At 36.8% G+C, this 14,683-nt stretch overlaps 1 protein-coding gene across 5 annotated transcripts in view; it reads right to left on the reverse strand.

Annotated features, from left to right (window-relative positions):
• Nucleotides 1–7,624: 7,624 nt before the first annotated feature.
• LOC127412420 (adhesion G protein-coupled receptor B3-like) overlaps nucleotides 7,625–14,683 on the reverse strand; it is a 252,987-nt gene continuing 245,928 nt past the window's right edge. For 4 of the 5 annotated variants that reach the window (XM_051648750.1, XM_051648749.1, XM_051648753.1 and 1 more), the window contains 3 exons: nucleotides 13,695–13,730; nucleotides 12,998–13,102; nucleotides 7,625–7,877 (listed from right to left, as the gene is read on the reverse strand). In XM_051648750.1, coding sequence (XP_051504710.1) covers nucleotides 7,689–7,877; nucleotides 12,998–13,102; nucleotides 13,695–13,730 — 330 coding nt within the window. In that variant the 3' untranslated portion in view covers nucleotides 7,625–7,688. The remainder of the gene's footprint in view (nucleotides 7,878–12,997; nucleotides 13,103–13,694; nucleotides 13,731–14,683) is intronic. The other variant, XM_051648751.1, reaches the window with a different exon arrangement.

Genomic DNA, 14,683 nt, shown 5'->3' on the forward strand with positions numbered 1-14,683 from the left:
GTGCTAAAGCGAGTAAAATTTTCTCCTAAACAGATGAGGATTTTTTTTTTTTTTTTCTCCCAATTTGGAATGCCCAATTCCGAATGTGCTTTTAAGTCCTCGTGGTTGTGTAGTGATTCGCCTCAGTCCGGGTGGCAGAGGACGAATCCCAGTTGCCTCTGCGTCTGAGATTGTCAACCCACGCATCTTATCATGTGGCTTGTTGAGCGTGTTGCCACGGAGACATAGCGCGTGTGGAGGCTTCACGCCACCCACCGCGGCAACCACACTCAATTCACCACACGCTCCACCGAGAAGGAACCACATTATAGCAACCACGAGGAGTTTTACCCCATGTGACTCTACCCTCCCTAGCAACCGGGCCAATTTCGTTGCTTAGGAGACCTGGCTGGAGTCACTCAGCATGCCCTGGGATTTGAACTAGCGAGCTAACGAACTCCAGGGGTGGTAGCCAGCGTATTTTACCACTGAGCTACCCAGGCCCCCTCTAGATGAGGATTTTGAGGTTAATGCTCTATCGAGTCTTAAATCAACCCTAAACATAAACAATAGTATAGTATATTCTGTGCAGAAGAACAAAAAAATGCTATGCAAAATGACTTGAATCAAGGAAACCCAACCTTTTAACCCTGGAATTCCTCAAACCCATAAAACTAAGAGACGGCCAAAGGCTGTCTGAGATGAAACACATCTGGCCAATAAAACAAACAAAAGAGATTGTCCAGATAGCACATACTTGAAAACACTCATGTTAATGGTTGTTCGCATGACTTAAAGACTGCTCTTCAAGAGATGACCCCCACCGCTTTATGAAGGGCAGAGTTGATGGGCAATAAAAGAGAGTAGAACACACTCCCTGGAAACCCCAGAAAAGCTAAGACACACTCCTTTTGTCCTTCGATATAAACCAATTCTCTACACTTAAACTAAACTGATCAGGAGATCCCGAGACATCTGATCATTATTCTGCAAACAGCAGCTAAAAAAGAAGTCCCTTTGTTTCATTCATTTAGTAACACATGAACACTAAAAAATGAGACATTTCCTGTATTACATGACTATCATCATTGTTCAAGACAGAGATTGAACAGACTGGATTTAACTGTTGAACTTCCCTTTAGCAGGACAAACTAATGTTCATAAATTCAAATGTACAAATGAACTTTTCAAGTGTATACAAATGTATCTCAGGAAATCTCATCTTAATTTAGGAACTTTGACACAATCGCAAAACTTTACTGTAATTTTATCCTGCACATAATCTGCCTAGAACTCTCATTCAAGGTTTAACCTGATAATATACCATGACAATCATGTTTCTCAAAACGTGTAATGTATTATCCATGTTAAAACTAAAAAACGAATTAGTAGGAAGTTTTATCATGCATTATAACTGAATTATAACTGTAATTTAATAAGAATGTACAAGTGTTTGGTATGTAATTGATTGTCACTTAAATTCCAGAATGATGGTGTGAAGTATTTTTGGGTTATTTGCAGTTGTAGTTTTCTTATGAAATTCATGATTAAAATGTTCACTTTTTGAGCGGGAAACTGACAAACCATGGAACAAAGCCCATAAATAGATTATCTTGAGGGGAGGACACTTTTGACAATGTGCCTCTGAAAAGCCGCCTCTGATTGGCTTAGAGCCTCTTTGGGGTGTGTACAAACCGAATGGGTGAAAAGACCAGCCTGGACAACCCCCTGGAATTCTTCGTTCTTCTCTTGCTCCACGCTTCCTCTTCAGCTCCTCATCCTCCGCGCTCTGGCCCTTAAGTTGCGTGCAATGTAGAAGTCCAGGAAGGCTCGGAGTAAAGCTCCGAGGAAGCCCTTCTCTTCTCTGCACTACAACACACACAGGAGTCGAGTCTCCTTTGCGGAAGGCCTCACTTCAAAGCCCCGCCTCATCATCCCAGCAACAGACATCCACGATCTTAAAAAGGGCCAGAACATTCTACAAACAGCCTAAGAAACAAACAACGCAAGGAAACGCAAGTACATCTCCAGACTTTGCTGAAAGTGCTGATGTCTCTCCAAAATAATTTGAGTTACACGATTGCAAATCGAGTTAGACTGAATTAAGTACCAATGGTTCTCAAGGCATTGTCTACAGACTCCATAAAGTTCATGTTCTCTGTATAGATAACTTTCATTCACCTTCTGTTACAATTCATTTACAACCTGTTTCCATGTTTGTATGTGTTAGAGTAGTTTTATGTTTAGATTAGCAATAAAGTCTTGTTTGTATTCAAAGATCATTTGACTGTGCTATATTCTGATAAATAATCTTGTCACATGATTTTTTTTTAAGATCTTGCTCTAAAGCTATACTTAAAATATTTGTGGTATTATTTTCAATAAGCCATGAGAATAATATTACTCCAATAAGTGAATTAATCATAATTCCCTTATTAAAGCTAATTCCTTACAATAGAAATTGTGAGCGGATACAACGAGCCGTTGTATTACGATTTTAATGATGGAGAATTTTATTCAGACAAATAAACTAATTATTAGTCATTATTTTTCTTATAATGGTTGTCGAAAGTGACTAATTCCATTATAAATTTCCTTACATAATGATGGAGATACAAAGGCACTTTAATCCATACCGTGTACATCAACCAAAAATATCCTACATTAATGGCGTAGACATGCGGACAGTTTAATTTAATTCCTAACACACATACTGTTCGCCTACAATAGTGTCATGAAAAGCAAATGTGACATGAAAAACACGATTGCTGAACCAACCACGTTATCTTGTGGTGTATCTGTGATGCTTTCGGCTCATGTATCGTACTTTGCGGGGCTTGTACCTTGGTCATTAGCAAGTTTGTAAATGTTGTTTATTTAATTCAGACGTTAAAATTAATTGCCTAACAAGTCATGTGCTGTAATAAAATGTCATAAGAAACAGGGTGTAAAGTGTTTATGAACTGATAATCTGCCGTTTTACTCAGGATTCGTGTGAAGTGAATACAAACCATAGTTGTTGTAACACCTCTAATGTTCATTTCAAAAACTGCCGCGATACAGAACACCAAGCACGTAAAAATCATTTAGCAAAAATGTAGGCATCTACAGTTTTCCTGACCAACCACTAGGCAGAGCCATGATGATTCTGATTCCCTCTCGACTGTTTCCGGTTCTGGTCTCCATAAGAAGCAATGTACAAACTACTCAAACTAGCAATACAAACAGAGAACAACAACCATTTTAAGTGTTAGTTGGACTAAAAATGAGTTCAGACTTAACTTGTGCCGTTTTTGGTGCAGTTTCCAGTTTTGTTGATGTATTTCCAATTGAAACAAGTTTGGGCAAGATGTATCGAAGGGCTCGTCCCCTTTTTTTAAATGTCAAAATGTAGGACCTCAAAGCTAACACACTATAACTGAAAGCCACAAAGCTCTTATTTTTATTTCAGTCTTTCAATTTTGTGTGAAATAAGTGTTTTAAATTCAGCAATTTTGTAAACATTTTATTTGGTGTTATTAAAATATATGGTATATCGGCATTCGGCTGCATTGTTCTCTAAATATCATCATAATTATCGGCCATTAAAAACCCATATCGGTCGACTATTACAGACATTTGAATGTTGTTTCCTCAAAGCAAACATTATATCTTTAATAGAGTGGAGGATGAATCCAGGACATTTTCATTTGCGCTTCCATGGCAGCAAGTGTCCCTCAGGTTCCTCAAAGCAAACATTACATCTTTAATAGAGTGGGGGATGAATCCAGGACATTTTCATTTGCGCATCCATGGCAGCAGGTGTCCCTCTGTAGCTCTACAATTAATGCATATTAATGTATCAGTCAGGGGACAGCACTTGTGGCCCACATCAGAAGGTCTATGTAAGCTGAAGTATAATAATTTTCACTGTCCCATCTGTCATCAGTGAGTCGATAAAGCCCATACGTATCTGGCGAAAGTATTAAATCTAATCCCAGAGAGTTTAAAATGATCTCCTGGAGTATCGTTGAGATCCAACCTTCAAAAGTTTGAAGATGGTGTGTCCCCATGTTTGACAAAGTGTGTATGTGGCTCTCTCATTAGTGACATTTGTAGACATTCTCTGTGTGCCATAAGACTAGTTTTGTGACTAGCTTTGCAAAAAAAAAAAAAAAAAAGTAGCAAAAATTTAATTAGTCATCTTTTCAATTAGCCAGTTTCAGTGAATCGATTTTCTGTTTCAACTATTTGTTTGCTACATCACTAAAAAAAATAAAAAATTATATAAACGTTTTTCATATATTTAGTTACAATGTACTGTATGATATTACTGTTCCTCCCATTCATGGCATTAGTTTAAAGACAATGGGTCTGTTTCAAAACTTAGTGAGCTGCCTTGCTGTCTCCTGACCTGCCTACATAGGCAGCTGCTCTTATGGTGCACATAAGAGAGCGATTTGGAACACCTACATAGAGTGGAGGATGAATCCAGGACATTTTCATTTGCGCTTCCATGGCAGCAGGTGTCCCTCTGGTTCCTCAAAGCAAACATTACATCTTTAATAGAGTGGGGGATGAATCCAGGACAGGAGCTGACAGATATGTATTTTCCAGCAAACTTTCAGAATATCTGATTTTCCAGAAACATTGCGCAATATTTTAGATGGTATAAAAAATCCTGACCTCACTTTCTTAAGCAAGTTTTTTTAACCCATAGCAATCTGCAAATAAAGTCCTCTACAAATTAATATATCATGGCAAACATACTGAAAATTAGCACCAAATTAGTCAATTCATTACATTTCCACAAAAAAGCTGTTTATACAGTGGTCTGAGGCTTCTTCTCCATTCAGTTACATTCAAACAGCTTCCCTTGTTGACCGTTCCAAGATGGCGCCGTGGTTTACGTATCCGAACCAGCTGAATGAGGCATCTATGTATGTATATCTAGGCTTTTATCCACCTATTTTCCTACGTCCCGTTATGCTTAGTGCGAAATGTGGATGTTACTTCCATTATAAAGTAAACATATTTTGTTGTTACGGTGTACGTCTATTCATATTTTCATTGCGGTGTTGGGATTTCTTTGAGAGTGTGTCTAATATCATGATTACATACATCAATCACTATGTCAGTGTTACTGAACAATAATAAACTGCAAAAAAAAAAAAAAAAATGCCGAGCTGTTTCTCCCAGATGCAGTTGAAATTTAATCTAAGCACAAACATAACATTTCGAGCAAAATTATCTGTTGTTTTAGTGGAGTACCTCTGTTAGTTCAGTTTCAGATGTGTGTGCTTGTCATCTTGTCACCCTGCATGTTGATCTCAGACAGACTACTGAGGTAGAGCCGTGAAGTTCTCGTGCTTGGGTATGTCATTGCTCTTTCAAATTGTCCGATTGGATGGTTATTTCCTTTTGAATCTGTACATAAATGAAAACTTTTGTTCAGTGCAGCAGTTAATTGAGTGGTGGTGCTTCACTGCCGCATGGGACACATAATTCAGGACGGCGTTTACACCTCAAATGCGATGTGGTCACATGCGTTTCTGACTACTTCTGTATGTTTTTTTTGTGATCCAATCACAAAATGTTTTGCACCTCGTTTACAACTGACTATTTGCAGTTGGATCATCTGAAATGCATTGTAATACCAGCTGTAAACAGGGTCTAAAATGACTGCAGCCAGAGCTAGAGAATGGTATAGAACGACTTCTGGAGAAAGTCGCACCCACATCCGTTTCCCCAGTAAGACCCCCAGGAAAAAGGTGGATAGGCCTGATTTCTAAATCTGTAACATTACAGAATGAGTTGTTCAAGTGCAACCTATGTTATAGAGAACTAAATAAATGCTATTGATGTCATAGGGAGGTTTATAAGTAGCAGCAGTATGTGACAGCACAGTCTTTTTCTGTATTTCATGTGAGCTCTAATTCTTGGCTTTCTATCTCTCTTACATTGGGAAATTATCACAGAGTTTGAAATACAGCTATACCAATAAAGAAGATTTGCCTGTGCTTCCACCTCTTCACTCTGTACAGAGGGCTGTTATACAAATAATCTTCCACCAGCCTCAAGCTTAACTTATCAGGGCAAATTTGCCCCCAAATTCACAGAGAACGAGGTTTTCTGTATACATTTCAAGGCATAAATGACTAAAAAAAAAAACAAGAATGCTTCATAGAAACAGAAAAATGCTTCCTAATGAGCTGTTTAGCTATTTCAATTTAGAGGGATAGTTCACCCAAAATTGAAAATTCTGTTGTTCAAAACCCATATGAAATTCTATCCTCTGTGGAACACAAAAGGAGATTTTAGGCAGTATGCTAATGTGTTCCATGGACAAAAGAAAGTCATAAACAACATGGTGGTGAGTAAATGATGACAGCATTTGCATTTTTGGGTGAACTATCCCTTTAACCAATACTGTATGTTGCCATGTAAACTGACACTTAAGGTGCAAGAGGTATGATATTTTTGAGCAGTTTTTTTGTTCATTTCTCTCAGTCATGTCAGGTCCTCGGCTGATAGCATAACGGCACATAAGGTATGCCATATGTGACTTGCTGATACCCCGAAGTGACTACACTTCCTGTTATATTTAGCCTTACAGAGCTATTTGTATATATATGCAGTGCAATACACAACTGTCTCTTTCCACTTATGGCTGTTAAAAATACCCTGTTGTTATTTGCCTTTTGGTCTGAAATCATTACAGAAAATTTTTCTACTGCTGAATAACACTGAGAATATTTCCATGGTGTTTGTCCAGAAAAAGGTGCAGATAGATGGCAGAGACACGTAGCAAAACACAGGAGTAAGTTGGCAAGCCCTCTGAAGCAGTACGAACATATTTCCTCTTTTATTTACATTCCTTTTTCAAATGTTAACATTTTTCGCTATAACTTTCTCATCAAGGGGGCATTTTCTCTTTTCTCATTAAAATAAATTTGGCACAGTAAAACATATGTAGACAAAAGTTTTATTTACACCATACAACATTTTGGATTTTTAAATATTTTATACAGGGCTGCAGATGAGAGAGAGCTTACAGAGCTTCCAAGCAGATTCTGCAGTATTAAAGTTTTGAAATATATTATTCATAAAAAAGTGAGTGTTACCTTTATTGCATTTAAAGCAATGAAGAATGTAGCTTGACAAACATTCATTTTTAACAGACAGAAAAGAATTCTCGTCGCCTCTGAATAGTTTTCAGAGTAAAAAGTGTAGTAATGGCCAAACGGACTTGTTATAAACTTTTTAAAAACCTGCTTTAGTATATACATTGTGTTTCCTGGGCTCATCTCTTGCCAAAAAAAAAAAAAAAAAAAAAAAAAAAAAAAACGTGGGTGGACATCACGTTGTGTCTTGTTTTTCTTTTTGAGGTCTCATCTGGAAAGATATCATTTTTAGAACCAATTATTTTCCAACTGGTACTTTTTGAAACACATGATGTTCGATATTGTACATGTCAGCCCCCACTAAATACTCAAGTGAAAATAATAAAAAAAAAGATAACTGATGTTTTTTTGTTGTTTTTTTTTTTGTCTTTTTCTAAAGTCTTTTTAATTTGTCGTTCTTTTTTTAAAATCTTATTGGCACATATTGTCCCTGCTATACTCCTAGAATCCAGATAAGTTTCTCCAAGGCTGTGAGAAAAATCTTCTGTTTTTTTTTTTCAGTGCAAAATCTGTCCACCTTCGTTCGCATCCCCACTTCATTATTCCTCAGACTTCTGTCTGAAAGTCTCCCTCTTGGACGTCCAAAGGGAGGCTGACACACTTTTCCCACTCAGCATTAGTCATCTCAAGAGAGTTCTTTGTGTCTGAATCTAGTACATTCATTGTAGCGTAGTTCTGATATTCACTTGCCGGGTTGAAGCTTTCCCAGGGGTTCTTGTTTGGCATTGCCTTGTCCTACGGAAAAAGACGAGAAGCAGCAGTATTAGAAATATCACACACATGGAACATTAAATATGGATATAGTAGTGGTTTCGCTGTATAGAGACAAACACAGTTAGTGTTTCATGATACTGTCAAACATATGAAGCTGAAATAAAGTTAAACATGAGCATGAATCATCAAGTTTTAACTTACTGTATGTTGTAATATGCTCTCCTATGCAGTGGCTCCAAAAATGATTTGGACACTTTAAATATACTGTATGAATGCCATTGTATTAGATATAAAAATATAAAAAAATATAAAAAAAGTGGCATCTGCAAACACACGAGGCTAGACTTTTTCGCAGAATTAACTTTTATATAACTTTATTTTATTATAAAATTTAACCAACTGGTCCCAAGGCAATTTTTTATTTTATTGTACAAAATCAGTTCTGCTGACGAAATGACAAAATACAATAACTATATATTTTGTCAAGATGTACAGTAGTTTGGTGTTTCTTCAAGAAGCAGTGTTAGCAATGTTGATTTCTAGAAAGTAAAGTCTCTTTAAAAAGTCTCACTACTTTTTTTTTTTTGTCTAACAATGTCTAATAATGTTCATGCATCGCCGAAAATTTGTCATTTTTGTTATTTGTCATTTGAAAGTCATGAAAATTCCCACAGAAGTGTCATTTCCACTACATCTTAATTTCTGTATTGTGTTTAATTGTGTAGAATTCTGTGATGAAAATGTCATTTTTTAAATTTTTGAAACATTTTACTAGGCATGTCATAAAATATAGATATATTGATTATTCATTGGCATGTTTTTATCAATATTTTATCTGTATATTTTTGAGGCATCTGTATATTAACATTTGCCGACATTTAAATTAGAAGCCTAATTTGCCTCATTTGGGCTTGTGTAATAGCGTTGGGAGACCACAAGGGGTGATATAACATTTACTGAAGACAGAATGGGTATTCTAGTGTTCATTACACAGGACGCATACACACAAAAGTTCCGAAGGTTTTTCTACTTCTTCAAGAATGAAAGTGATGATAATGAGTTTGCAGGTTAGTGTATGAATCTGGTTTAACTGCACAAACTGAACAATTAGAAATTCTTAAACAATTTCTCTGTATCTTTGAAGAGGTTTCATTCAAGCTGTCAAACCACAAACTGAAACTTGTAACTGAAAATACATTGTGTAGGCTACATGAAAGATACATATACACAAAATATCATCCACTGATGGCTAGAGTAAATAATCTGTGTCCTTTGATCATGATTTGGGTCAAATTTTATGGAAAAGTTATGCTCCATGGCACAGCAGATTTTTAAGCAGCCTTGAGAGACGGTGAGACCGTGCTGTGTATGTACCTTCATAGAAAATAATTATTTAAAATTTTAGAATGAGCCATGTCGTCCACCAGACACGTCTGGTGTACAACCCCCTTTACTGCCGCTCACAGTTTACCAAAGTTGTGTTGAGAAATATGTTTGAAAACACAAAGAATATTGTGCAACGGGTAGCCCTATTTATATCTTTAAAAAATCACGATATATATCGATAATCATCAGGAAATTCTTCAGATTATCGATGCGTGAAAAAGGCATCGATCCCAAGATCTAAAAACAAACAAAAAAACAAAAAAAAACAAAAAAAAAATCTCTGCTCACAAGCAAAATTGTCCTTGAATTTTCTTTGTTTTCTTCAAACAACACTGGCCTCATAATTCATCTTAAGCTCTTTACTGACACTTTTGTTGACTTGGTCAAGCACACTAACTTTTGAAAAAAAGCTTTTGGGGCACAATTGTTTGGTGTGGTGGAAATAGCGCCACTACTGTGGGACAGAAGCAATTTCTGAAAAATGGATAGAAATCATTTTTACACAAACATTAAAATAGTTTATTTCACTCTTTGTTTAGATTATAATAGTTTTAAAATTTAATTTTATAATGGATTTTCACAGTTTAAAATTGAAAGTCTGGGTCTAGGATAAGGCTAAAACTTTAAAATCTATACATACAGTAAAAGGCATTTGAAAAGTACCATTTTTTTTTCTTTTTTTTTTTCACCAATTCAGTTTATATAACAAAAAGAAAAAAATCTAAATCTGTTCGTTTTAATAAAAATCATCCCCATGGACATGAAATTGCCATAAGTTGAAGAAACACAGTTATAACCGGAATCAGGTCTCTTAGATTATGATCTGTCCTGTGAAAAACGGGTTTGGATAAACGATGCTCAGATTCAGAGAAAACGTGAAATTGCACCAAAACACACTAAGAACCACAAAATTTTAAAGCCATTTTTACCATTTTCAGTGTTGGCGTCGTCACTGCATTTCACACATGTATAGTTCATCACATTAACTGTGGACATATTCCACTAACATTTGACAACCAGAAAGTCATCTAATAGTTTTTGTCTCAATTGTAAACAGAATATCTATTGCATTATAATTAAACTGTGCTTGGGCCATCTTTCATTAGAATAGATCCCACTTGGTTGGATATTTTGTTGCCCAATGCAATTACTTTTTTGATTGTAGCTTAAGCATCTAAATACTTTTTGGGGCCACTTTTTATACATATCAAGAGCACAATCAAAACAACGTTTGATCTAACGCCTCGTTTAGAGTGTTTCCAGGTTCACGAACATCTCAGACTTTTCACCAAGCAAATTAAACATAAAGGCTCATTGTTTCCAGTGGTTACTAAGCAACAGGCAGTGAATGGCAAAGTTCTGCAGAGCTGATTGAACATTAGTAGAACATGTTGCCAAAGGGACACATCATCAGGAGCTGGATATAATGGTGTGTGTGTTGTCTATCCCCACAAATCACAATACTGAGCTAATTAAATCAAAAACAACAACAAATCACTTCATTGATTAACCGAATGAACCTTGCAGTGCCAATCAGCTGGAAAACATAACCGAAAATGACACTGATCGCTCCTCTACTACACAGGCCCAGTTCTACGGGGGTGCTTGAGGGTGCTAAGCACCCTCAAATGAACCTTAGAGCACCCTCAATTACAGACCAGGGCAAACTACTGCCAGTGGGTTGGTTGATTTATCATGAACGTTTTTTTATTAGATTTTTCATTTATCTGGCTTTGGGAACTATCACGCATCCACAAGCTTGTAATATGCTCAGGGTTGCCAGATGATAGATGCAACACCCCAATCAGAGATTTATACTTGCACAAATTGGAAATATTTTGCCTTATGTCATACTTAATTTATGCAATCTGGCAACCATGCATGTGAGTGCGCACGCTTTATTCTCTTCGAGAGAAAAAAACTTAGCACTCAATAGTGCAATATAATACTAAAAAAAAGTGTGATGCAGCCACTCCGTGTCCATTCATGTACTGTTTAGTGTCAAGTCTGCGAGCAAACCTTTTCAGTGATGAACTTTAGTAAAATTCCAAAAGATCTTTGCATCATTCGCACATGGAGGGGACATGCGAGCAAAACCAAGCGAGAGAGGAAAATGTTTGTTCTTTGTGTTATTTGTGAAATGCTGATGTCCTTCACACCTGTATGTGAATGTTACTCTGGCAGTAAACATTTATCAGTGTGATGCAGTCTGTTTTATTCAGTTGTGTGCTGAATGAGGTGCCAAACATTGACAAGACCCACATCATGACCCATGAGCATATAAACAGGTTGATAATGTTTTGAGAATAAAACAACTTTGTCCACTTTAAAGCAAACATTAAAATAAGCTTTAGAATCTATAATTTCAGAATATTTTATTTTATTATTAAACCAGACACCTGATGTAGAGTGTTAAATTGCATAATAAATTACCACTGCATTGAAGTATGGTAAAATAAACTATTAATAATTATACTCAGCCTTTATTCAGTTTTACATGACAGAAAAGTAGCAGCAAAATTTCAAGCAATTGCAGTATGGTCCCATCAGTATACACTTCAGAAAACTGTGCATCATTCATTGAGTGCACAAGTGCACAACTACTTGTGGGCTAAAAAGATACAACTATGTAGAAATTTTTATCTTCTCTTTTCCATGTTCTACTTAACGGCTGATGTGACCCCTGTACTAAAATAATTGCACACCTCTGTTCAATTGAATATGTAAGACTAGTACTGTAAATTGGCAAGCAGATTTCCTTGAATCCCAGCAAACACACAAAACGCTGCATCAAAACTTATAAATGTGTATGATTTTGCAAATCAGTATGTCCTAATCTGCAGGCGCAGCATTTAATGTTTTGTACATAAAACAAATAAATAAAAAAAAACACACACAAAAAAACTTTTCTTTACGTTGTTTTAGTAACATTTAAACAAGATTTAATTAATTCTATTAAATAATGTCTAATTATGATACCTATCCACTTTATAAAGAGCACCCCCACTATTTTCAATAGCACACTCAGTGATTTTGATCTGGAACCAGGCCTGCTACTACATGGTGCTGGATGGTGGAATGTAATTGTGTTGGAAGTGGTCTGATGGTTGCTTGAATCAAACAATCCCACCAGCCTAACAATTACAAATAATTGGTGGACCTTAATGTGGAAACCACAGTGAACCTCTACAATATTTGAAGCAAATCAAGTGATTTTGTTCCGTGCATTCGACAAGCAGTGATTAGCCAATGGAGAAAGAAATAATAAGCACGTTACAGCTCATGGTCTTGTGTTTGAATGAGTGAATAAGCAGGACAGCGATCACAAAGACGGCCTCTCTTTATCTAAATTCTGTCATAAATTATCCACCCTCATGTAGTTCCAAACCCATATGACAAAATGTCTTTTCTGAAGCACAAATAGAGATGTTAGGCAGAATGTTAGCCTCAGTTACAACTTTCATTGCATCTTGTTTCCATACAATGAAAGTGAATGGTGACTGAGGGTGAGCTTTCCCTTTAATACCTTCCCTCTATCCCCCGGGGCAGGGAAGCATGCATGATGCAAATAATTGTTTCACATGAATACACTGGGTTGAAAACTATTAATTCCTTGAGTCACTCACTTCCTTGATGCACAAGAGTGGGGGGCCAACAGAAGATACAGCTAAACATAGACAATGCGGCACCCTGGTGCTTGGCAATGAGACTCACTGAAACCAACCGCCCTGCTATCGCTGTTTCCTGTTACTCACCATGATGCCCATATTTGGTATGTCTCGAAATCGGTCCAGGGTTTGAAATTTCTGATTGAGTTCCTGGAACAGCTCCATATGCCTTTTCCTGGTGTGCATGACTTTCTGCAATGGCAAGGGTGGGTGGGGGAGGGGAAAGGAGAGGGGTGGGAGGTAGGATTTGGAGTTCAGTCAAGCTGAGAACCAGAACTTTGCAACAGGAAAAAACCTGCCTACTTTTCCTTCTTTCAAAGAATTTATTACGGTATGAAAAAGCCGTGCTCACCCTGCAAATTTGGCTGAATGCTATGGCAAGGTTATGGCAAACAGCAAACAGCACATGAAGGGTCAGTGATAGCACTTGACATTCAATTTCATTTTTTGGTTAAAGGGTTGAAACGCTCAGGGGGATGCTGCTTTTTTATTTTAAAGTGTGACCTTAAAAATGTGTAAATGTACAGGCTTTTTTGTGATTTTCAGCTTGAAGTCAGGGGATGTATAAGGATAAAATGGGAATATGTGGCAGCTGACGGCATTGCTTTTACACTAAACAACACAACGCTTCATAAATCACAGTTGTGTCAGGGCATGCCACTCCAATAAGCTTAAGTGCTACACAGAGTAGTAGTAAATTAAAGGGTGAACGCAACAAATGGCCTTTCGGTTTGTGCAATGAAGGCCTGACGCATGCACTTCACCAAGCAGAGGATTCACTCACCTCGAAGTCTAGATCCTGGTACCTTGACTTTCTTCTCTATAGAACCAAGAAATAAAGACAAAAGCATAACATTTACACAACATCCCATAGTTTAAATAGTAACTTAATCTACTGAAATATGAAATGCTGTCCCATTTCTTTTATTATTAAATTAAGAAACGAAGATGAGCAAATGTGTTTCTTGCTCATCAGAGCTACACTTGCATGTCTTGAAGCTTTTGGCAGGAAATAATCTCAGCTGTGGATCTGGTGTTAATTTATTCCCCCATCATGCCAATTTATCCAGTACCAGTGATTACCAATTTTTTTAGTAATGATATGTTGCAATGTCTTACAATACCTCCACAAAAACCTATAAGGCCAGAAACATACCCTACACAAGTATGTAAATGCAGACACAATGCACTGAATATGCATTCTTGCATTACTGTGGCGAAAACAAACATCAGTATTCAGATTTGTGATTGAGTTAATTTCAAATGTCTGTGCTGATGTGTTATTATTGAAATAGCTAGCTCTAAACATGTCGACAGTTTAACAAACTTGGTCAGTTGCTCTGGCATGAGTGCAGTTGACCAGAAAGAGAAAACTGACAATAGAGGTCAGGAATTTATTCTAATGCCCATGACAGCACACTGAGAACTGAGAATGCAATGTGTACTTGAATAGAGTGCAACAGTGCTTGCCCACTTTTTCAGCCGTCTTGGTTTCGGAAGTATTTTTCCTATATATTTTTTCCAAAGAGATTTCATGGAAATCCTCTATAAAAAAGTTCTAAGCCATGTTCTAATCCATGGACCAAACCAACCAGCTCAGAGGTGAACATTATAAACATTGATACGAAGAAACAAAGTACTTGAAAATCAGACAAAAAGATGAAGGTACAAATCGGTGTACTTACAATCCCATGAAGCATTGTGAATGACGTAATTGAATAAAAAAAGATAGAAAAATATGAAACTATTGATTCAAAGTTGTTAAATATAAGT

The sequence above is a fragment of the Myxocyprinus asiaticus genome, chromosome 21 (genome assembly GCF_019703515.2).
Source record: "Myxocyprinus asiaticus isolate MX2 ecotype Aquarium Trade chromosome 21, UBuf_Myxa_2, whole genome shotgun sequence".
Lineage (NCBI taxonomy): Eukaryota > Metazoa > Chordata > Actinopteri > Cypriniformes > Catostomidae > Myxocyprinus > Myxocyprinus asiaticus.